This window comes from Zootoca vivipara, chromosome 6 (genome assembly GCF_963506605.1).
Source record: "Zootoca vivipara chromosome 6, rZooViv1.1, whole genome shotgun sequence".
Lineage (NCBI taxonomy): Eukaryota > Metazoa > Chordata > Lepidosauria > Squamata > Lacertidae > Zootoca > Zootoca vivipara.
This window is the reverse complement of record NC_083281.1, coordinates 35,848,403-35,870,561: the sequence shown is the minus strand read 5'-3', so window position 1 is coordinate 35,870,561 and position 22,159 is coordinate 35,848,403. Positions and strand designations below refer to the sequence as shown.

Sequence of the window (22,159 nt, the reverse complement as noted above, 5' to 3'; positions counted from 1 at the left end):
CCGGCGAGACCACATAATACCAGTCCTACATTGGCTCCCAGTACCTACATTGGCTCCCAGTACGTTTCCAAGCACAATTCAAAGGGTTGGTGCTGACCTTTAAAGCTCTAAACGGCTTCAGTCCAGTATACCTGAAGGAGCGTCTCAACCCCATCGTTCTGCCTGGACACTCAGGTCCAGCGCTGAGCCCCTTCTGGTGGTTCCCTCGCTGCGAGAAGCCAAGCTACAGGGAACCAGGCAGAGGGCCTTCTCGGTAGTGACGTCCACCCTGTGGAACACCCTCCCACCAGATGTCAAAGAGAAAAACATCTACCAGACATTTTGAAGACATCTGAAGGCAGCCCTGTTCAGGGAAGTTTTTAATGTGTGACATTTTAATGTGTTTTAAATATTTGTTGGAAGCTGCCCTGAGTGGCTGGGGAAACCCCGCCGGATAGGCGGATACTACTACTACTAATAATAATAATAATGTTGGTGCCCCAAGCCCACAGCCCAGTCCACAGGACCCAGGGGTCCTTGGGTGGCCCTTTCTAGGCCCATCCCATTCCTGGCTTGGTCCTTCGGGTCCCCCCCCCCTGCCTACCTGGCTGGAGATGAGGTCCTCGCAGACGGAGAGCGCCATCTGGATGGCATTGGGCTTGTGGGTCACGGAGGTGGCATTGAGCTGGATCTTCCAGGTGCCGTGCCGCTTGTTGGCCTGGCCGATGGCATCACGGAAGACCTGCTCGTGCCGCTTGGTGCTGAGCACCGCCCCAATGTTGATCACCTTGGGCTCGCAGCCCGCGCGGGCCACCGAGAAGCACACCAGCACTGCCAGCAGAAGGAGGCGCATGGCGCTCACCCCACCATCGCCCGGCGCTGCCCGGCAACCCCCCAGCCAGCGGTGAATTGCCCCGGGGTCTGGGAGAAGGAGAGGCGCCTGCTGTCCCGGGTGCTGAATTGCCCCCTCTGGGGGGGGGGGACCTGCCGCTCTCCCTGGATTAGAATTAGCCCTTTGCAACACCCCGCTGTCCGTGGTCCTGAATTGCAACCCTGCAAGAAAAAACCGTAGCTCTCCCGGGTGCTGGATTGCCCCCCTGCAAAAATGCAGCTTTCCCCGACGCTGAATTGCCCCTCCCGCAAAAGCTGCTGTCCTTGGTGCTGGATTGCAACCCTACAAAAAGCCGCCGCTCTCCCGGGTGCTAGATTGCGCCCCACCTGCAAAAACGCAGTTTTCTCCGGTGCTGGATTGCCCCCCTTGCAAAAAACCGCAGCTTTCCCCGGGACTGAATTGCCCCCTTTGCACAACGCCGCTGTCCTAGGTGCTGAATCTCCCTTGCAAAACGCGGCTTTCTTTGGTGCTAAAATGCCCCCCCTGCAAACAGCCGCAAAAAAATGATTTTGGGGGGGGGGCGAATGGCGGAATGGCGCTGTCCGCGGTGCAGAAATCCCCCTGCAAAGGCGCGCACCCGCGCAAGGGAGAAGGAGGCCAGTCAATGCGGCAGTGCTTCGTGTCGGGCGGGGGGGGGGCGGAGCTTGGGGTGGGGGGGAGGGAGAGATCAAAGCCGGATGGGGTGGGGGGGCTGAAGAAATTGGGGGGCAGAGGAAATCCAGAGATTCGCTGTGTCCCCCGCGCGAATCTTCCTAGGATGTGCCCCCCAAATATTTATAGAATGTGCCCCCCAATATACAAAGCAGGGGGGCTGCGGAACGCCAAACCTCCCCGCTCAAGAGATTCGCCCCCACCCCGTAAATCTTCCTATGATGTAACCCCCCAAAATACAAAGCCAAGCCTCCCTTCTCAAGAGAATACCCCCACCCCGTAAATCCCCCCCCCAATACAAAGCAGGGGTGGAGGAAAGCCAAGCCTCCCTTCTCAAGACATTTCCACCCCGGCAATGTTTTACCCCACCCCCCACCGACCCGCAACTCCCCCCCGCAGGGTTAGGAAGGGACCCCCCCAAAAAACAACCCCTCCCCGAACTCCCCAGCAGCGAAGCCGGCGTGGTCGCTTCTCCTCCAGCTGCAAGGATCCTTCTCTCCACCTCCCGCCCCAGTTCTCCCTTTTGGGGGGGAGATGCTCTGAGGGGGGAGAGGATGGAGAATTGGGGCAGGGAGAGGGCAGGGGGGCAGAGGGAGGGAGGGTCGAGGCTGCCCCCCCCCGGGGGGGAAGAGGGCCTGGGAAGGAGGGGATGGGGCAGAGAGGGGGGGTGCAGCAGTGCAGAGGGAGGGGGGGTCGAGGCTGCCCCCCCCGGAAAAAAGAGGGCCTGGGAAGAAAGAGATGGGGCAGAGAGGGAGGGAGGGGGATGCAGGGGGGCAGAGAGAGCGAGGGTCGAGGCTGCCCCCCCGGGGGGGGGGGAAGAGGGCCTGGGAAGAAGGAGATGGGGCAGAGAGGGGAGGGAGGGAGGGATGCAGGGGGCAGAGGGAGGGAGGGATGAACGGGGCTTCGTTATATATATAGATGTATGTATCTATATTTTAAATGCTTCGCCTTCTATAAATCTATAAATCTATCGACATATCTCTATCTATCTGTCTGTCTGTGGATCTATCTATCCTGTATGTATGTATGTATGTATGTATATTTTTATGTATCTATCAATTTATGAATCTATCAAAGTATCTATATCTATCTATCTATCTATCTATCTATCTATCTATCTATCATCTATCTATCTATCTATGTTATCAATTTATGTATCTGTCTATGGAGCTATCTATCTATCTATCTATCTTGTCTTCTTCTTCTTTGGCGATCACTCGTAGCTGAATAAGATTGTCTTCCATAAACACGGTTTGACCAATGAGTCCGTAAGTGACTGTAGAGGCCAATTCTGGATCTGCAGGTCCCTCCACAGTGGGGACATTGGTTTCCAGGCGGGAGTTGATCCCGATGTGGATTTGCCAGCTGTGCCTTTCTCTTAGCACGTTTCTCCCTTGCGTCCTGAGTTCAAGTGTCTTCAAAGCTCATGACACCTTTGGTCAAGGCTGTTCTCCAACTGGAGCGCTATCTATCTATCTATGGATCTATTTACCCTTCTATCGAGATATATACGGTAGATAATTTCCATTGCAACTGGCCTTCATTGCAATTTTCTGTTTGCAAACCACTGCAAGAACAATTTCTCTCTCCTGCTCTGCCTTCCCCCGGCTGCACATTGATCCCTGCTGCCTGCTGACGTTTTACTTGTTTCTTTTCCAAAAAAAGACCGTTGTCGCCATGGCAATGGGGCCGTGTCCCACATTCCCCAGATGCACTTCCGGGGTGTGTGTGTGTGTGTGACAAACAGATGGTGGTTTGCAGGAATGCAAAGGCTGCCGATTAATAGGAATGAGAATGAGAAGAACGGGAATAACAATGAGAATGAGAATGGGAATGTTGTTGTTGTTGTTGTTTAGTCGTTCAGTCATGTCCGACTCTTCGTGACCCCCCATGGACCAGAGCACGCCAGGCACTCCTGTCTTCCACTGCCTCCCGCAGTTTGGTCAGACTCATGTTGGTGGCTTCAAGAACACTGTCCAACCATCTTGTCCTCTGTCGTCCCCTTCTCCTAGTGCCCTCCATCTTTCCCAACATCAGGGTCTTTTCCAGGGAGTCTTCTCTTCTCATGAGGTGGCCAAAGTATTGGAGCCTCAGCTTCACGATCTGTCCTTCCAGGGAGCACTCAGGGCTGATTTCCTTCAGAATGGATAGGTTTGATCTTCTAGCAGTCCATGGGACTCTCAAGAGTCTCCTCCAGCACCATAATTCAAAAGCATCAATTCTTCGGCGATCAGAATCAATTTATGTATGGATCTATCTATCTTGTATGTATGTATGTTTGTATCTATATATTTTTATGTATCTATCAATCTATGAATCTATAGATGTAATATATCTATCTATCATGTATGTATGTATGTATGTATGTATCATCTATCTATCTATCTATCTATCTATCTATCTATCTATCTATCTATGGATCTATTTGCCTGCCTACCTTGTATGTATGTATCTATATATTTTTATTTATCTATCAATAGACGTATCTATATCTATCTATTTATCATCTACCTACCTACCTATCTATGGATCTATCTGTTTATATCTAATCTATCATGTATGTATGTATGTATGTATGTATGTATGTATGTATGTATATTTTTAATGGATCTATCAATCTATGAATCTATCTATAGACACCTATCATCTATCATCTATCAATCTATCTATATCAATTTATGTATCTATCTATCTATCTATCTATCTATCTATCTATCTATGTACAGTGGTACCTCGGGTTACAAATGCTTCAGGTTACAGACTCCACTAACCCAGAAATAGTACCTCAGGTTAAGAACTTTGCTTCAGGATGAGAACAGAAATCATGCTCCGGCTGAGCGGCAGCAGCAGAAGCCCCCATTAGCTAAAATGGAATCTAAGTTTGGCCTCATTGAGGGGCAGTATTTCAATATGAGTAAGAAAATGGGACGCAGGTGGCGCTGTGGGTTAAACCACTGAGCCTAGGGCTTGCTGATCAGAAGGTCGGCGATTCGAATCCCTGTGACGGGGTGAGCTCCCATTGCTCGGTCCCAGCTCCTGCCAACCTAGCAGTTCGAAAGCACGTCAAAGTGCAAGTAGATAAATAGGTGCAAGTAGATAAATAGGTACCGCTCCAAGCGGGAAGGTAAACGGCGTTTCCGTGTGCTGCTCTAGTTCGCCAGAAGCAGCTTTGTTATGCTGGCCACATGACCTGGAAGCTGCATGCCAGCTCCCTCGGCCAATAATGCGAGATGAGTGCCGCAACCCCAGAGTTTGTCATGATTGGACCTAATGGTCAGGGGTCCCTTTAGGAAAATGAGAGTACCCCTAAGCATTTTTTTTTTAAGAAAAAAAGCACTGTTGCTATATAGGTCTCTTACTTGAGAATTGGATGTCCTAGTATATCGCTCCCCCGAAACAAGCAATAACATTTTATTTAGCTTAATCTCCAATTGAGCATACATTCCCCAAGCCTCTCCAAGCCAGTTTTCTTTATACTAGGTTGCTGCAGAGGTTCAGGTTGTGTGTGTGTGATTCCCACATCCAAACAGGCTCATCTTCTGGCAGCTCAGCCAAAGTGTGTAGGAACAGCAACAGAACACTTGTATAAGTGCTGTGCTTTGATGCTGGGATGGGAAATTCGTGGCCCTCCAGATGTTGCTGGACTGTAGCTCTCATCAGCCCTGTGAGCCGTCTGGCTTGGGCTGGTGAGAGTTGGGAGCCCGAGGATAGTTGGAAGAATGCAGGTTCCCTGTCCCATGTTCACAGGTAAGGGATCCTGAACATGCACTTTTCTTCAGAAGTGGTATGATTGAGGCACTATTTTAAAAAAATGTGATAAGCCATTTTGCTGCATGAAGTGAAGGACAAGGTGGCACACCCACACATACTTCTATGCGCAAAAGCTGACCAGATTGGCAGCTGAATCTTATTCAAACACAGGCAAAGGTTCCCTGTTTAACGTGGTTTAGGACAGGGGTCGGCAAGGTTTACCCCTCCTGGGCCGGTTCACTCCAGCGGAGATCCTGCTGTGGTCCGGATCGTGTGTGTGTGTGTGTGTGTGTGTGTGTGTGTGTGTGTGTGTGTCATTTCCTGCGTCTGCGCATGCGCAGATGTGATTTCTGGTGCCATGGTTTAGCACAGCATGTGGGGACTTGCCGACTGGGCGACTCAGTTTGGGAGCAGCTCGTGGGCTGGTTAAATGACCCCCATGGGCCGCTTGTGGCCCACAGACCTTAGGTTGCTGACCCCTGGTTTAGGAGAACAGGCTAGGCTCAGGGCAGGGCAGGCTGTGTGGTGCAAACAATTGCATTCTCCATTGCCTCTCCTCTGTTGCTGCCTGCCAGCCACAGCATCCACCCCCTGAAGCAGCTGGCTCATTCTGCCTAATGTTGGGGCCAGTGCTGTTGATTATTAAACCTGTTCACTACTTCAGCCTTTTCAAAATAGAAAGCTGGTTAATGACTACTCTCAAGGACAGACAGATGGATGGGCGAGGAGGTTCAGTATCCAGAGATAAGCATGTATCAGTTTTATATGCTCTCCAAGTCAGACCCGTCTGTTGAGGAAACGATGTAAACAAAGAGAAATGGATAAACTGGCACCACTTCTGTGAATCCCACAAAAATACAAACTTTGAAGAGCTGGGATCTAATGATTAAGTACAGTATTTGACACTTAAGTTAGATTTTGGCAATAAAGAGAATAAAACGTTGCACTGTGAATCATAATACAGCTTATTCTTTCATAAACATTAATTATAAACGGGAGAGAATTTTTTTGTGTAATCAAAGTGTTGCTGCCAACAAAGTGCAACTCAAGAGTAGACCAATTGAAAGTAATGAACCATAACCTCAATGGGACTACTCTGAGGAGGACTAACATTGGTGAAACCCACAGTAATATATAGTGAGACTATTAAGATGAGGAATAAAAATGTGTGGTTACCTGCATTGTGCAGTATGATTATTATGATTATTATTGTAATTTCATGTGTAATCTTGTAAAATAAGAAGGGGAAAGCCAGTTTTGCACAAAGCAGGCAGGCAGTTCACTAAATATGTCATCAGCCCTGACACAAGATGATAAGGTGGGTGGGCTATAAATAGTAACCAATCCATCCATCAATCTGAGCCACGAAGTTCCAGGAGAAATATTAGTTTAATGCAGTGGCCTTTAATCAGTGGATTTATCATCAGTTTCCTCTTATCGAGTGCTTGGCTCTAGTCCACAACCCCCTGCTCAAGAACCTTGCCCAAAGAGGTAAGATTAGCAACTGGGTGGTACTTACTTAGATTTTCTGAATCCAGGGTGGGTTTCTTGAGGAGTGGTCTTACCACTGCCTCCTTCAAGCAGGCAGGGACCACCCCCTCTTGCAGGATGCATTGATCTCCTCCCTGGCCCAGCCAGCTGCCCCCTCCCTGCTAGTTTTGATCAGCCAAGAGGGGGCAAGGGTCCAGAATGCAAGCGGTCGCTCAGATCAACGCAAGCACCTTATCCACATTCTCAAGCCTTACTAACTGGAACTCATCCAACACAAAAACAGCAACACAGTCGGCACTTGCAAAGCCGCATGGCAGCAAGAGCTGTTCTAACAGGGAGGTTTGAGGGCAAAAAGAAAAAGCATTTCATGTGATGCTGCCTTAAGCAGCTGTGACTTGCTGGCCTCTTTGGGGTCATCACAGCACAGGGGAAGGCTCTGCACTCCTCCACCTTTTGCACAAAGCACACCAGGCATGCGGCCACGCTGGAGGGATCACGGCGCAAAATGTGCAAGTCTTATGACACAGATTCATGCAGCAGCGCCTGCCCTCGGGGGCTGGACTTGAGGGCAGAAGTCCAAGCCCCTCCCCTCCCCTAAACCAAACAAGCAGGAAGGCTCTTAAAAGGCCAGCAAGGACTAACTTACCATGTATTGAGGTCAGGGAAGTAATATACCTTGCTCTCTAGGGAGCTGTCTATGCCAAGCCAGAGCATTAGTCCATTTCGCTCAATATTGTCTACACTGAATGGCAGCAGATATCCAGAGCTTTCAGGCAGAGATCTCTCCCAGGTGAGAAACTGGCTGCTAATCGAAATTTAATTCAGTGGGTCCTTGCCCAACATAAAGCCCGAACCTGTTACTTAAAAGGTCTAGAAGGAATATTTGGGGCATTTGTGAGCAACAGCACAGCTTAAGGTAAGCCTCTGCTGCCCTCTAGTGGTTGGTTAGTGACTTAAATCAGGCTCAGTGAGCACTAGGCATTTGTTGTCTTTTGCAAGGCCACGCCTGGTCCGTCACGCTTGCAGCCTGCTCGCTTCCTAAACCCAGGCCGGCTGCTGTTTGTGAGGAGCCCCTGACCAAGTGTCCTGTGATGGCCACCCATCCCACAGGCTTACCTGGTGCTCGAAGCAGTACTAGAGCTGCTATCAGCTGTGGCTGACTGGAAGGCCATTTTAATTTCCCACAGTTCCTCAGAATGGTTTCTGTGGCATCACCAGATCCTGCCAGGGGACTACAGTTCCAGAACCACCACCACCACCCAAAAAAACCCCCACCCAGTGTGACCAGCCTTCTCACCACCACTGACTGGGCTCCTGTGATGTTAATGGCAGCTGGATTCTCAGAAATTAAGGTGAGGCTTTTTCTGCCACACTGGAAATTAAACAGGTGAGGCCTTAACTCCACGCCATTCAGAGCATGACTTGCTTTAAGTTCTGCATTGGACTGCTGTCAAAGGCATAAGAGCAGAGGGCTCCCCCCCCCCATTTTAACAGATCACTCTTAATACAATTTATAACAGCTTCCTCACCCTATTCCCATGCCCTCAGAACAGCGTAACGGTACATAACAATGAAAGCATCGCTTTGTATCTCAACAGCGGTGGCATGAGTGGGGTGGACTTACACAGCCAGGCTGCACCTTCCACTACCACCCAGTCACAACCCTCAAAATCTGCTCCCAGGGGGAAAGAGGACAGCGAAGTCCTGTTGTGTGAGTAACTTTGGCTTCAACCAGTTATTAAAAGCTTGCGGTGAAGCCAGTTCTGTAAATTCTCAGAGTGATGCTACGTTGGACATTTCAGGGCATTGTGGGAAATTTAAATGGTGAGGCAATTCTATGGCTAGGGCTCTCCTCAGTCCTGGAGTTGGCCCTGAACTGTAGATAAGGGATGGACGTAACTGTCAGCATCTTCTTGGTTTCTCATTCTTCCAATTTTCAGTTCTCTACCTCTCCTCATCAGTTTGTATTCTTTCTTAAGAAAAAGCTCCTCATGAAAATTTATCAGCATTTTTAGGGAGCCTCTCTCTCTCAAAAAAACAATAACAAAAACAAAAAAAAACCACGAAAAACACCCCTTCTGGATGCTATTTTGCCAAACATGCACATCTCCACAAAGCAATTTCTCCCAAAATAATATATTTTTGTATGTTATATGCTAGGGCTACCATTCATCTGGGTTTCCACGAACATATTTGGGAATCGGTTGTTGTAAATAGTGTCCAGGATTTCTGGAAAATGGCAAAATGCCTGGGAAAACCCAGATGTATGGCAACAGGGCTTTCTGTGTTGAAAATAATTTTTTTTAAAAAAGCTCAAAAACTTTTGTGTCTGGATTTTCACTTTTGAAATATGGCAACCCTATTATATGCACAAAAATAACTAACTAGCTAACACACTTTCCCTTAGCAGGTGCATTTTTGAGCACATTACTTGGAATTTTGCAGTGCAGTTCTGCAGCCAAGAAGTGCAAATTACTAACAATGGGTGGTGTTTTAGTCCATGTATCGCTTCAAAAATTATGCAAGTTTGCCTTGAAATGCAAACTGAAATGACTTTCTCTCCCATCTCCACTCTAGATACAAGGAGAAAGATCCTAACTCCCCTGAGAAAGAGGAAACTCCTTGCATTGAGGAGGTATTACAGCCAAATCAATAAACAGAAAGATCCCAGAGTTTTATTTTCAGGTACAGTACTTATAAAACTATAGGAGAGAGAGAGAGAGAAACAGAAAGAAAGGGAGAAGCAGAGAGAGAGAGACAAGAGAGAGAGAGAGAGAGAGAGAGAGAGAGAGAGAGCGCAGTGGTACTTTCAGTTGCTCCCAACAAACTAAGCATCAGCACTTAGGTGACTCTGAATGAGTTACTTGGCCCTGAGTAACGGTCACACTGGAACGAATTCTGAGGTAGCAGTTTTGACAAGGCTGCATATCCATCTGCAGGCTGCTCTACAACTCTCCTCAGATTCTCTTTATTTTCTAAACAGTCAGTCAGAGGGACTCTGGCACTCCCGGCAGTCCTTCATGTCCTCGGAGTAGTTCTCAATCTGGATTGTCGTCGTGTGGAAGTTGAAGGCTCCCTGCAGGCGGGAACTCGCTTCCTTCAAGACAGCCTGAGCATCTGCGTCTTTGTCTGGAAAGGGAGGCCAGCAAGCGAGGGCAGCAAAAGGAAGACAGGTACCGTTTATTTGACACAAAGTCCGAGGGTGAGGGGAGATGGTGTACTGTTAGTTGTAGTTCAAAACATCTGGGTGGTGCCATGTTGAGGAAGGCGGCACAAGTGGATTTATTTCCGCCATGCTAAGTCATGCATCTGGGAGCCTTTCTCACAGTACGTTTGTGGCCCTACTTGGGCCCCAGATATCTGCGAGAGCACCCCTACATACCCTCTTAAGTTTTGCCTGTTGCAAAGCAGGTTTACAGCTGCCTATTAGGGCAGCTTCTTCCCCAGAAAGGATCAAAACGGACTGTTCATGAAGGTGATTATGTAATCAAGTCAATGGCAACAAAAACATCACCAAGGACAAAGCCCACAAACTGGTCAGGATCCAAGCAATTTCAGAGCCTCTCTCCCCCATCCGCACCACCACAAGCACCCTCTGGTATATATGAAAAATCATCCATTAGTTGTGAAGATGTTTTTTGCTTTGTTTTTGTTTCTGCCTGTGCTTTCTGTGACCTGTTGAATTGGGCCCCGTTATTTCCAAATGCCTGTCTTTAACCAGTTCCTGGGTTTCATTCACTGATTTTGTGATAGTCTTACTTCGTTCAGTGTTATTTTTGTATACTGCTTAAGAGAGATTTTTAAACGTTTTAGAAATGTTTAAAAATAAAAAATTGCGTTGTGTTTTTACTATTTTTTGTTGGGAGTCACCCAGAGTGGCTGGGGCAACCCAGTCAGATGGATGGCATATAAATAATAAATTACTTATTTATTATTATTATTAATTATTATTATTAAACAAATACAAAGTGTTCTATTTTTTAAAAAGCACAGGGTTGGGGGTAAGGGGCAGTTGAAGATATTCAGCATGCTGCCTAAGCCATCCAGCCACTGGGTAGGAGGAGGAGGATGCATGCTTGCTAGATCAAAGGTGGAGGTTGGCAGACCATCCCAGTCAAAGCCTGGCTTTTCTGGGTGCCAGCGCTGTCTATCCCCAAACTGCGGCCCTCCAGATGTTTTGGCCTACAACTCCCATGATCCCTAGCTAACAGGACCAGTGGTCAGGGATGATGGGAATTGTAGTCCAAAACATCAGGAGGGCCAAAGTTTAGGGGTGCCTGGTCTATGCCCACATGCTTTTCTTCCCCAGTTGCAAAATCCAACACCCACCTCAGCTACAGTGACTGCAGCTTGTAACCCCTAAACCTGCAACTCATCGAGGCATGCGTAGCCATGTGGGCAGGGAAGGAAGGAAGGAAGGACTGCCTCTCCCCTGCCAGATGTAACACAAGATGCCCATATTTCTTCTTTTTTTAAAAAAAAACACACCCCCAAACAAAGTAAGTTTCTAGCATTCGTAGAACGTGAGATGCAAGGCAGGGGGTGCAGGCACGAGTCCCCTCATTTGTTTCTGTGAGAAACTAACTTGCTCCCACCTTTCAGTTATACTTGTTTATTTAGAACAGCCTTTGCCAACCTGGGTGCCTTTCAGATATTTTTGGACCACAACTAGAAGCCCGATTTATTATATTTTCTCCCCCCCCCCCTTCTCCCCAAACCCCCAGGGAAAAAAAAACCTCCTTGCTCAGGAGTGTAACTTACTGATGGCAATGTGGACAGACAGCACGGGCTGAGATACCGTCAGGGCCCAAATATGGAGGCTGTGCAAGGCTTTCACTCCGCTTATGGACAGCAAGATACTCTTCACATCATTGAACTCCACACCCTTTGGGGTGGCTGCAAAGAAGCAAAGGTGGAGGAGGAGATGCTGGTGAGAAGCGGACAACATGACGACACAACTGCTTCTTTGTCTTGCGCAAAGCTAAAACACATGGTTTGATTGGATTATACCATGGAAGACGACTTCGTGTTTCCTTGGGGGTCTTTTCCCCCAGCCCTGAGAGCCATAAATAAATAATAATAATAATAATTTATTTATACCCCGCCCATCTGGCCGGGTTCCCCCAGCCACTCTGGGCGGCTTCCAACAAAACATTAAAATACAGAAATCCATCAAACATTAAAAGCTTCCCTAAACAGGGCTGCCTTAAGATGCCTTCTAAAGGTCTGGTAATTGTTGTTGTTTTCTTTGACCTCTGGTGGGAGGGCATTCCACAGGGTGGGTGCCACTACCGAGAAGGCCCTCTGCCTGGTTCCCTGTAACTTAGCTTCTCGTAGCGAGGGAACCGCCAGAAGGCCCTCGGAGCTGGACCTCAGAACCGGGCAGAACGATGGGGGAGGAGATGCCTCCATAGAGAGAGGACTGGAGGACCTCATTTGGCCCCCAGGCCTGAGGCTCCCCACCCTATCATTTCAGCAGCTGGAGAGGGAGGGACCTTCCAGAGACTCAGAGGTGTGGTGCTTCCTTCCCACCCACCCTATTTTCCAGACTGAAACAGTGTGTCCCTCCAGCTGCTATGGGGACAAGGAGACACAAGGTGAAATACGGTAACTAACACATTACTACCCAAACCCTTAGAATGCAACAGAAGTCGAACAAAGTAAAAGTAAAACGACATCCTGCATTTTAAAGTGCTGCAATGCCTTGCTTTGACTTGCAATGTCCCCCACACACCAAGTAGCCGCTCCCCCTCCTCCTCATACATAGAAAATTCATGGCACAGTCCAACTTGATGCTCCAATCTCTTTCCCCTACTTCAAAAGGAGAGACTTGCCTTCCATCAACACAAGGACAACATCTCGGAGGATGCTTAGGGTCGTTCCAAGGACCAGGATGGAAAACAGGAAGGTGCAGATGGGATCCACGTATTTGTACTCTGGCTGGAGGAAGAAGGCGAAGGAGAAAGAAAACCATGAGCCTCTCTGCCTTAGACAGAGTCTGTTCAATGGACTATCTAGATCAGTACCCACTACAATGACCAGCAGTAGCTCTCTAGGGTTTCAGGGAGGGATGATGCTGGGGACCGAACCTGAGATGCTCTGCCACTGGACTGCAGATTCCCTGCTGTGCTCTGCACCTAACTTATTACTGACCCCAAACAAGCTTGTTCTTTACAGAGCCAACATGGTAACAGCAGCAGTTGTCCCCTTAAGGAGTCGGCAGAGCTGCTCCATCATGGAATAAATATTCTTTGCAGTTATCAATTATTCCAGACCGCTTTACTGTACCTTGAAGTAGATGATGTAGGCTGCCACCAAGACTCCAATGCTCTGCAGGAAATCCCCAACCACGTGGATGAAAGCAGCCCGGACACTGGTGTTGTGCCCACTGCCATGACTATGCCCATTGCCGTGACTGTGCCCATGCCCTGACTGGTGGAGAGCAATGCCCATTCTGGAGGGAGAAAGGAAAAGGAAAAGTGGGCAGGGAGAGAAGCCTTTACCAAAAGGAGAGCATCAGGCTGCAGCAGAGGCAAAGAAGGGAAGCAGGGCCAAACCGCTCGTTCTGCTTTCTGATCTTTCCTGAACTCTCTTCCTGCCTCAGCTGGTTGTCATTAGTTCCTTTAAAAATTCGTATCTGGGCTTCTTTATTTTCCTCTTCCCTCCCCATTGCTTTTTCCTCCTCTGTCATTTCTTTCTGACTGCGTTGGGCAGAAACTATCTTAATTCTTCCAGATGCAGTTCTGCGACCCTTTCCCCAGCTGACGAGCAGAGAAATAATGCTACAGTTAAATAACTAAATCCCACACTGACTTCTCAACTCCTCTTGCATTCTGTATATAAGTTGTATTACTTGTTGTTTGGCACCCTGCTGGGAACCCTCAGGAAGAAGGGCAGGACAGAAATCTGATAATTGCACTAAACCAGGGGTCAGGAACCTGCCCTCCCCAATCAGGGCGGCTAACACTAGATATAAAACAACTGATTAAAATACAACATAAGAACAAGATTAAATACATTAAAATTAAAATGCAGCCTCATATGGGAAAAAAAGAAAAGGGTGGAAATGGGGCAGGGGGTCAAATAACCCAGAGCTGCATTTTAAATAAAAGGACACATTCTACTCATGTAAAAACACGCTGATCCCCGGACCATCCGTGGGCCAGATTGAGAAGGCGATTGGGCTGCATCCGGCCCCCGGGACTTAGGTTGCCTACCCCTGCACTAAATGAAGAACATCGAAAGTAAAAACACTCAGAAGTGGGGGCAAGAGAGTTGGGCTCTTCCTTTGACCAGAGGCTTTTGTTCATTCAGCCCCTGACATCCGGAAGCAAAAACCCAGGAAGCTGCTTCACACCAGCTCAGGTGGTCTGCCCAGCCCAGTAATGTAGACCCTTAATGGGCAGTGTCTCTCCAGGGCCTCTGGCTAAAGTCCTTTCTATTACCAGCTTCCTGATCCTTTTCGCACAGGGGTGGGGCACTGGGTGGGGCATCTCTATCTCCACGCATCCCTGCAGGCTAATCACCTGACTTCATTATCATTTCAAGTGACAATATCACTTTTAAAGTCAGCTTCCAGGATGCTTCAATAGAAACTGCTTGCAAAGGGACTTCAAAGAGAAGGCAGCCATGCCTTTTCCTACCATCTGATGTCAGTGGGCAGGACCAAAGGCTGGAGATTCCCCACAATGAACACAAGACTTGTTTTGGCCCATAAAGCATGGTACCAATTAAGATTGCCGGAAGAAATATCAACAACCTCAGATATGCAGATGACACAACCTTGATGGGAGAAAGCGAGGAGGAATTAAAGAACCTTTTAATGAGGGTGAAAGAGGAGAGCGCAAAATATGGTCTGAAGCTCAACATCAAAAAAACCAAGATCATGGCCACTGGTCCCATCACCTCCTGGCAAATAGAAGGGGAAGAAATGGAGGCAGTGAGAGATTTTACTTTCTTGGGCTCCTTGATCACTGCAGATGGTGACAGCAGTCACGAAATTAAAAGACGCCTGCTTCTTGGGAGAAAAGCAATGACAAACCTAGACAGCATCTTAAAAAGCAAAGACATCACCTTGCTGACAAAGGTCCATATAGTTAAAGCTATGGTTTTCCCAGTAGCGATGTATGGAAGTGAGAGCTGGACCATAAAGAAGGCTGATCGCCGAAGAATTGATGCTTTTGAATTATGGTGCTGGAGGAGACTCTTGAGAGTCCCATGGACTGCAAGAAGATCAAACCTATCCATTCTTAAGGAAATCAGCCCTGAGTGCTCCCTGGAAGGACAGATCGTGAAGCTGAGGCTCCAATACTTTGGCCACCTCATGAGAAGAGAAGAATCCTTGGAAAAGACCCTGATGTTGGGAAAGATTGAGGGCACTAGGAGAAGGGGATGACAGAGAACAAGATGGTTGGACAGTGTTCTCGAAGCTACGAACATGAGTTTGACCAAACTGCGGGAGGCAGTGCAAGACAGGAGTGCCTGGCGTGCTATGGTCCATGGGGTCACGAAGAGTCGGACACGACTAAACGACTAAACAACAACAACAACCACTGATCTATGCGGCCCAAAATCCATTGCCAGGGTCAACCCGCATCTGAGGAGAATCTCCAGTTTATGCAACTTCCTTAGGTGCCCATTCAAGTCCATTCTGAGCATGCTTACATACATGATGTTTACTGCCACGGCACAGCCAGAGGTGATGAGCATTGCATTCCCTTCTATCTCGTACTCGCCCGAGAGCAGCCGTTGCACTGCTAAATAAACCAGGACACCAGTCACCACCCAGATAGACAGCACAGACAACAGGGCTCCCAAGATCTCTGTAGAGAAAGCCAGGAAGGTTTGGTTAGGTTAGGTTTCAATGGCAGGCGAAGAGCAACTACTCCCCAAGCAGCTACTAGCTGAGCGTTTGGTCCTAGGTGCATACACTCGGGAGCACATCCACCAAATAAAGCTACCCAGTTAGACTGCTCCAATACATTCTCTTGCGACAGACCGACCAACTGCACAAGGCAGCAAGAGGCCCGATTCAGTGCTACTCTATTTGTGCAGGCAGCCTCAACAGTAAAAATTATGTGCTGAGAACTGTTTCAGATCACAACAATAAAGGCATTAAGCACCTTATTGGAGGGGGAACGGGAGATATTGGGACCTGTGTGTAAATTCTCCCATGTGCAGGAGTTTCATGTGAATTGGGCCCGCAAATCTTACCGTCCCCAACTCAGTCCTCCCTGCATCACTGAGATAACACACACATAGTTATTTTCTGGGTTAAAATGAGATCCATTACTCCCTCTGCTTTCGGAAACCCAAACACTTTTAATTCTACCTTCCGAAAAATATCAGGTAATGCTAAATAATAATAATATAGCTGCATCTTCAGCAGCACAATTGGACGCCTTCATCTGCCCCAGCTGCAACAAAACATGTTGCTCCTACGTCAGTCTCTACAGCCACAGCAGGCGCTGCAACTCTCCAGCAGTTTGACATAACCCCCAAAGGCACCCTCCTTCATTGTCTCCCGAGACAAATGGATGCCAACAACAACTGCAAGTACTTGGCAATCATTTTTAATTATTTCTATGCAATTTTATACACATTTTACTTACCAAGCAAAACTAAGTTACATTAATTTAACCAACATATCTTTTGAATTCCCAGATCATGTTGCAACTTTTCACACACACACCCCCAATTGTGCTGGGTTTTTTTTTTTTTTAAATCAGCATGCCCCACCAACACAGCTCTATATTCCCTGCTCAGAAGTTTGTATTTGATCTACTACAGTGTGAATGCCACATAGCCGGCAGGCACAACCTTAGGTGGGCTTCCTTGGAAGTCTGCTTAACTGTATTCGCTGAGACTTACTCCTTAGTAGCCAGGATGTTGTTACCTGCTCGATGCCAGCCAAAATTCATGGTCTTGGTGGGGGGCCGAGAGGACATCCAGAGAGAGAAAAGGCTGATCATCATGCTGGCGAAGTCCGTCAAGAGGTGGGCGGCGTCAGTCATGATGGCAAGGCTGTGGGCAAGGTACCCCCCTGGGGAGAGAGAGCCCAACAGGCAGAAGGCAGTATTAGAAACTGAGATGTGGAAGCTAGGAGCTAAATGGCACCTTAATCCTAGACAACAGAATGTCTAGGCATGCTTTTTTATAACAGGAATACAAAGCTGAAAATGAATGAACTGCAGCTAAAATATTATGTTCATTTTTCACATGGTCTAGTCCTTTCTCTGCCGACCCTCCTAATATTCTTGAGAGGGTCTCTTCTCCAGTCTTCAGAGAGTAGCTGGAAGTGGGGAGGCAGAAAAAGGTCCTCCTTTCTTTCCACTCTGCAGTTTTAATCTGAAATATTAGGCGCAGTACTACACCCAGAACTCAGAAGCTACTTGCACCAATGAAATTCCCTATTGCAAAATGTGCCTAGAGCAATGCGAGTTTCCAACACTGAGTACAGAGGATTCATGCATTCCAGTAGTGTTGGGGAAACTCAGGTCTGTGGGCCAAATGCTGCCCTCTGGGCCTCTGTATGTATCCCTTGGAACACCCTCGAGGTCCCTTCCAACTTTACAATTCTATGATTCGATAGATGATGATAATTTGTACACAGTCATGATACACAACCCGACAGCTCTCTGCAAGCAAACAGGGCTGTGTCAAAAAGCGTCAAGAGCCTTACCCACAACTTCTCCCACCATGAAGACCAAGCAGATGGCCGAGGCGAGGTAGAGCTTCTTCCGAGCTCTCTCTTTTTCAGCATCGTAGCTGCTGTTGGATGCCCAGCTGGAATGGCAGTGCTGGTTCCCGTTCAGGCCCAGCTCGAAGGAGGAAAGGTCCGGAACGTAGCCGACCATTGGGTTCGGGAAATTCTTACCCACAACTCCTAAATAAGACCTGTGTCATAAAGAGAAGATTTTTAGAGAGAGATTGTCTCAGGCAGAGATGCTGCTGTCCCCCAAACTCTAAATTTGCAGAAGCACAACAATAAACTGAATAACCCCCACCACCACCACAAAAGATGTCCAATAAGGACCAAGTATGTTAGTTAGCCACACAATGTTGAATGTCAGCTGGAAAAGCAAAGCAGAAAACAGCAGATGCTGGAACGGGATGCCTTACTTCAGCTCCTGATGAATTTAATTTACAAAAGTCACTATTAGTGTGCAGGACTAGGACATAGGAAGCCCAAGATTCAGGTCCTCACATGGGAAGCTCACTGGGTGGTCCTTGGGTCTCCCAGTTTAACCTACCTCTCAGGGTTGTTGTGAGGATAAAATGGGAGTGTGGGAAAACTAGGTACATAACCTTGAGCCAATAATAATAATAATAATAAATAATAATAATAATTTCTTACTTTTACTGTGTTGCTCCAACCACTCTGGGCAACATGGTGGGATAGAAATGTATCCCTTGGTGGGAAAGAAATGTAAACTAATAAATAAATAGTATCTTGATCACATTTATTATTGTGTTTGCTTGTGTGTGAGATTGAGTGAATGAGATTGATTTACATGCCCTCCAGGAATTAGGCAGCACTACCAAGCAATTTGGCTCCTGTTGCCTCTGCACATATGCACCACTCAAGTCAAGGGTGGGGAACCTCAGGCCCAGGGGGCAAATGCAGCCCTTCCCCTCCAGCCCTCTTGATTCCTCCTTGACCAAGCCCCATTCATTCCCCAGGTAATTTGTCCTGCAGCACCAGCCCTGCTCTGCCCCTCCCAGGTGTTCTTTTCCTGGGTGGAATGTGCCCTTGCAATGTGACAATGCCTCTTGCAATCACTCACAGGCAACCTCTGAGGGCTGCATGCTAAAGGCAGGCAAGAGGGACACAGGCAGAACAATGGATGGGTGTGACTCTTACTTTTTGAGGAGCAGAGGTTCTTCTCTCACACACATACACAAACACACACACATTCCTACTATCCACCCAGGCAAACAATTTCGGTTTCTACAGTGCCAAAGGAGGGCAGGGGAGACCAGGGTTCAAATCCCCACTCAGCCATGAAGCTGAGTGCAATAATGCAGTTAACATACAAGGGTTTTGTTCTGTATATCACACCAAGTTCAAGCTTTTCAATGTACTGTATATAGCAACTTGTAAGTTTTTAAGGACAAATACAGCATCTCTTGCAAAGCTTGAGCAATCTTGGGACCCTGAGGGTGGGGTGGGGAGGAGCTTATTTTCTCTCCATGCAACCTTATCTGACCAAAAAAACCCAACCCTTTTCCTCTCTAAAGTTGCAATTTACATTTCAAGGGAAGCTTCTGATGGTGCCCTTGAAATGCCAACAGCTGCTTCCAAGAGGCAAGTTTTCTCAGAACAAGGGCAGGCAGAGAAAAAGTTTTAAGCTTTCGCCACATTTGCCTGGAAGTTGCTTCCTTGCAGATGCTCTTTATAGAACAAGAACAAACGCATAGAGTTTAGCCCACGCGCTGGGTGACCTTGGCATATAACTCTCTCTTCCCCAACCTACCTCACAGGGTTGTTGTAAGGATAATGTGGGGGGGGGAGTGGTCTGCCCAGTGCTTCTTCTAGGAGGGTGGTGTATAAGAGTTACAAATACATGTCGCAGCCCAGGGCTCTCTCCAAAACAGCCCTGCATTTTTCCTGAAATGCTGCCATCACCCTGCTGCAAAGCATTTTATGCTAGATTACACAAGATTCCATTTTTACATTAACTAAACTGGAACAATCCCTACCCTCTGATCCCACTCTCTGTTCGCAGTCTCTGCTACAAGAACAGAACCCACACGCCGCTCATAGGTTTTCCCTGGTATAGTGGGGGTGTACAGGAACAACCCTTTTACCTTGCTTTTAGATACCATTATTGCAGTTTAAAAAAGGATGTCAAAGTTACTTAGTACAGTAGTGATTAATTACTCTTTGAACACGCACCCTGGGAGGGCTTGAGCCTGAGGCTGCCATCCTTTTTTCACACAAAGCTGCCTCCCTTGCCTTTAACAAATGCACAACAGATATCAACATTCAACAGATAAAGCCTCCCTGAAATTTTATGCCAGGAAAAGTTTAACTTCTTGATTTGATTCTAGACCACAGATGGCGAACCCTTGGCTTTCCAGATGTTGTAAGCTTACTGTCCCCTCCCAGCTGATATCAGATAGCCCCCCCCCACTTCCCTGTTGAACTTCCGGAGTCCATATCAGCAGTCATTTTAAGCTACTTTTTATTTTAGAGTTAGCTTTTAACTGATTTTATCTCCATGGCATTTACTGAGCTTGCTGTTACTACTACTTAGAGAGGAGTGCTGTTAAGCAGGGTGTAAATTGCCAAAACCAATCAGAAAAGCCATCCCTGGCTCATGGTCCTGCTGGTGGGGACTGGCAAAATTGGGGGTCCAAAAACATTGGGGGGAAGGGCACAGCTTCTCCACCCGTGTTTTAGGAATTGGCAGGATTTTTCTTTTTCGTTTTTGTAAGTTCATTACACTTCTTTGGGCTCCAGCCCAGTACTGTAAGAGGGTCTGTACTGGGAGGGTCTGCCTGCACAATTTTGGATCTGAAGGCTTCTATGGAGCCCCCAAACTCTTATGCAGGTTAAGGTGGGCAGGCTGTGATGACCCCCCTCTCCCAAAGCCAGCGACCTAGATAAGGCTGCAAGGCTCTACCTGGCACTCACTAGGGCCTAACTCCCACTGAACGCAACACAATTCACACCTGAGCAAACACAGGTTTGCACACCTAGAGTCCAATCTTGCACCTATTTAGTGTCATCATCATCATCATCATATCCTTAACCTGTCGGGACTTACCCCGACTACAAAGGTATCAACTTAAATAAAATATTGTGGGGGGGGGGAGGAAGCTGCACCCGGCATAATCAATCACAAGGCGAACACTATTTGAATGGTATTGCCTATCAACTTGGGGTGCGAGCCAGAAGGGATCTGGGCCCTTTGGAGTCTGCTATTATGCCGGAGTAAACATGCTTAAAATCGGACTGCACTGTGGGGAAGCAGCGAGGTGGTAAATGGTTTGGGGAGGATCTGGAGCTACCGTATATTGGCGCGAAGCGTCCGCGTTGCCTTCGGGGCAGAGAACTGCAGGAGCAGAAAGCAAGGTGGGGGAAAGAAACGCGGAGGCCGCTGCCCGGGACTCACCTGCCTTCCACCCCGTTGAGGAGCTGGCTCTTTTCTCCCGAGCCCGGCTCCATCCTCGCCGGCGGCAGGTGCAAACCGACGGACGCTCCTTTCCCCGTGGAGGCCCCCGTTCAGCCTCGACCTCTCCGGCCTTCCGCCCCCTTCCTCCGCCGCCTTCCAACCCGGTAAGGCCGGCGCGCTGGCAGCTGCCTCTTATCTCGGCTGGGCGAGCAGCAGCCCGTGTGAAAACGGCGCTGACTCGTGCGCAAAGCCCCGCAGGGGGAGAAGGAGGCGGCCGGGGCGGCCCGGCTGCAAAGTTTGCAAACGCCGGCTGACCTGGTAGACGCGAACAGAGCAAGACGCCGACCCCTCCCTGATCCCAACCTTCCCCCTCGCGCGCGCACACAAAAGGGTGGTGGTGGGGAGTTCCGGGTTTGTTTGCTTTTTCAGGAGATGGGGCGCAAACCCAGAAACTCCAAGGTCAAAACTGGAACTTCGACTTGTTTGTGTCTTATCCAACATAAGGAGAGCCCTGCTAGGTCCAGTACCGATGGATGCTCAGTTGCTACAAAGACTTGTGGTCCACTCAAAGGGGACTTGGACCACTGGCTCTTTAAAATCCTGCAGGGTGGGGACACCCCCAAATATAGCCCAATGAGGACTGAAATGCAAATATAATGGTATATAATGGAACTTGAAAGAGGTAAGGGTGTGAAACAGAAGCATTCCATGCTGCAACATTTTGACTGGAGAGATGCCACAAATTATGTGCATTGCTGGGCCTGGTGTGTGCCTTATGGTCATGCTGTTCACACCACCCAGTCAGGGCTGCCGTTTGCCAACAATCCACCAGAAGAAAATAATTTTAAGAGATGCCAGACCCACTGCTTTTCAGCCCCCCAGATACTACAATTGTCCATTTCAAGAGCTGGCAAGCAATGACACAGTTGTATGGTAGCTCAGCTAGCTGGTCTTTGCTGTTTGTTCTCAGGATCTGGTAATCAAAGGTATACTGTCTTGGAAAATGGAGGTTCTGTTTTTAGCCATTGTGTGGTTTAGCTTGTTCACTGCACTTTTGGCCAATCCTTTTTATCCAAAGCTGTCTAGTTCCCATCCACCGCATAGCATACATATAATGTACCGTACATTTAGACCACCTGAACAGTATTGGCTTCCCCCAAAGAATGAACTACATTCCATAGAACTACAATTCCCAGCGCCCTAAACACACTACAGCTCCCACACTACAGTATTCTTTGGGGAAAGATTTGTGCCCTAAATGTATGGTGTGGATGTG

The 22,159-nt window shown here is 48.0% G+C and overlaps 2 protein-coding genes across 2 annotated transcripts in view; both read right to left on the bottom strand.

Annotated features, from left to right (window-relative positions):
• Positions 1-5,881, bottom strand: part of GRIN1 (glutamate ionotropic receptor NMDA type subunit 1) — a 56,200-nt gene extending 50,319 nt beyond the window's left edge. The window contains exons 1-2 of the mRNA XM_035118241.2: positions 5,824-5,881; positions 584-900 (exon numbers count right to left, since the gene is read on the bottom strand). Of these exons, the coding sequence (XP_034974132.2) occupies positions 584-900; positions 5,824-5,881 (375 nt within the window). The remainder of the gene's footprint in view (positions 1-583; positions 901-5,823) is intronic.
• A 3,013-nt stretch (positions 5,882-8,894) lies between these two features.
• Positions 8,895-21,448, bottom strand: SLC30A2 (solute carrier family 30 member 2). The gene is made up of 8 exons (XM_035120868.2): positions 20,884-21,448; positions 17,445-17,659; positions 16,659-16,805; positions 15,432-15,585; positions 13,052-13,217; positions 12,598-12,703; positions 11,525-11,659; positions 8,895-9,892 (listed from the first exon to the last, which is right to left on the bottom strand). Exons 1-8 carry the CDS (start codon positions 20,934-20,936, stop codon positions 9,747-9,749), a joined length of 1,122 nt encoding a protein of 373 aa, XP_034976759.1. The 5' UTR covers positions 20,937-21,448; the 3' UTR covers positions 8,895-9,746.
• Positions 21,449-22,159: the final 711 nt, after the last annotated feature.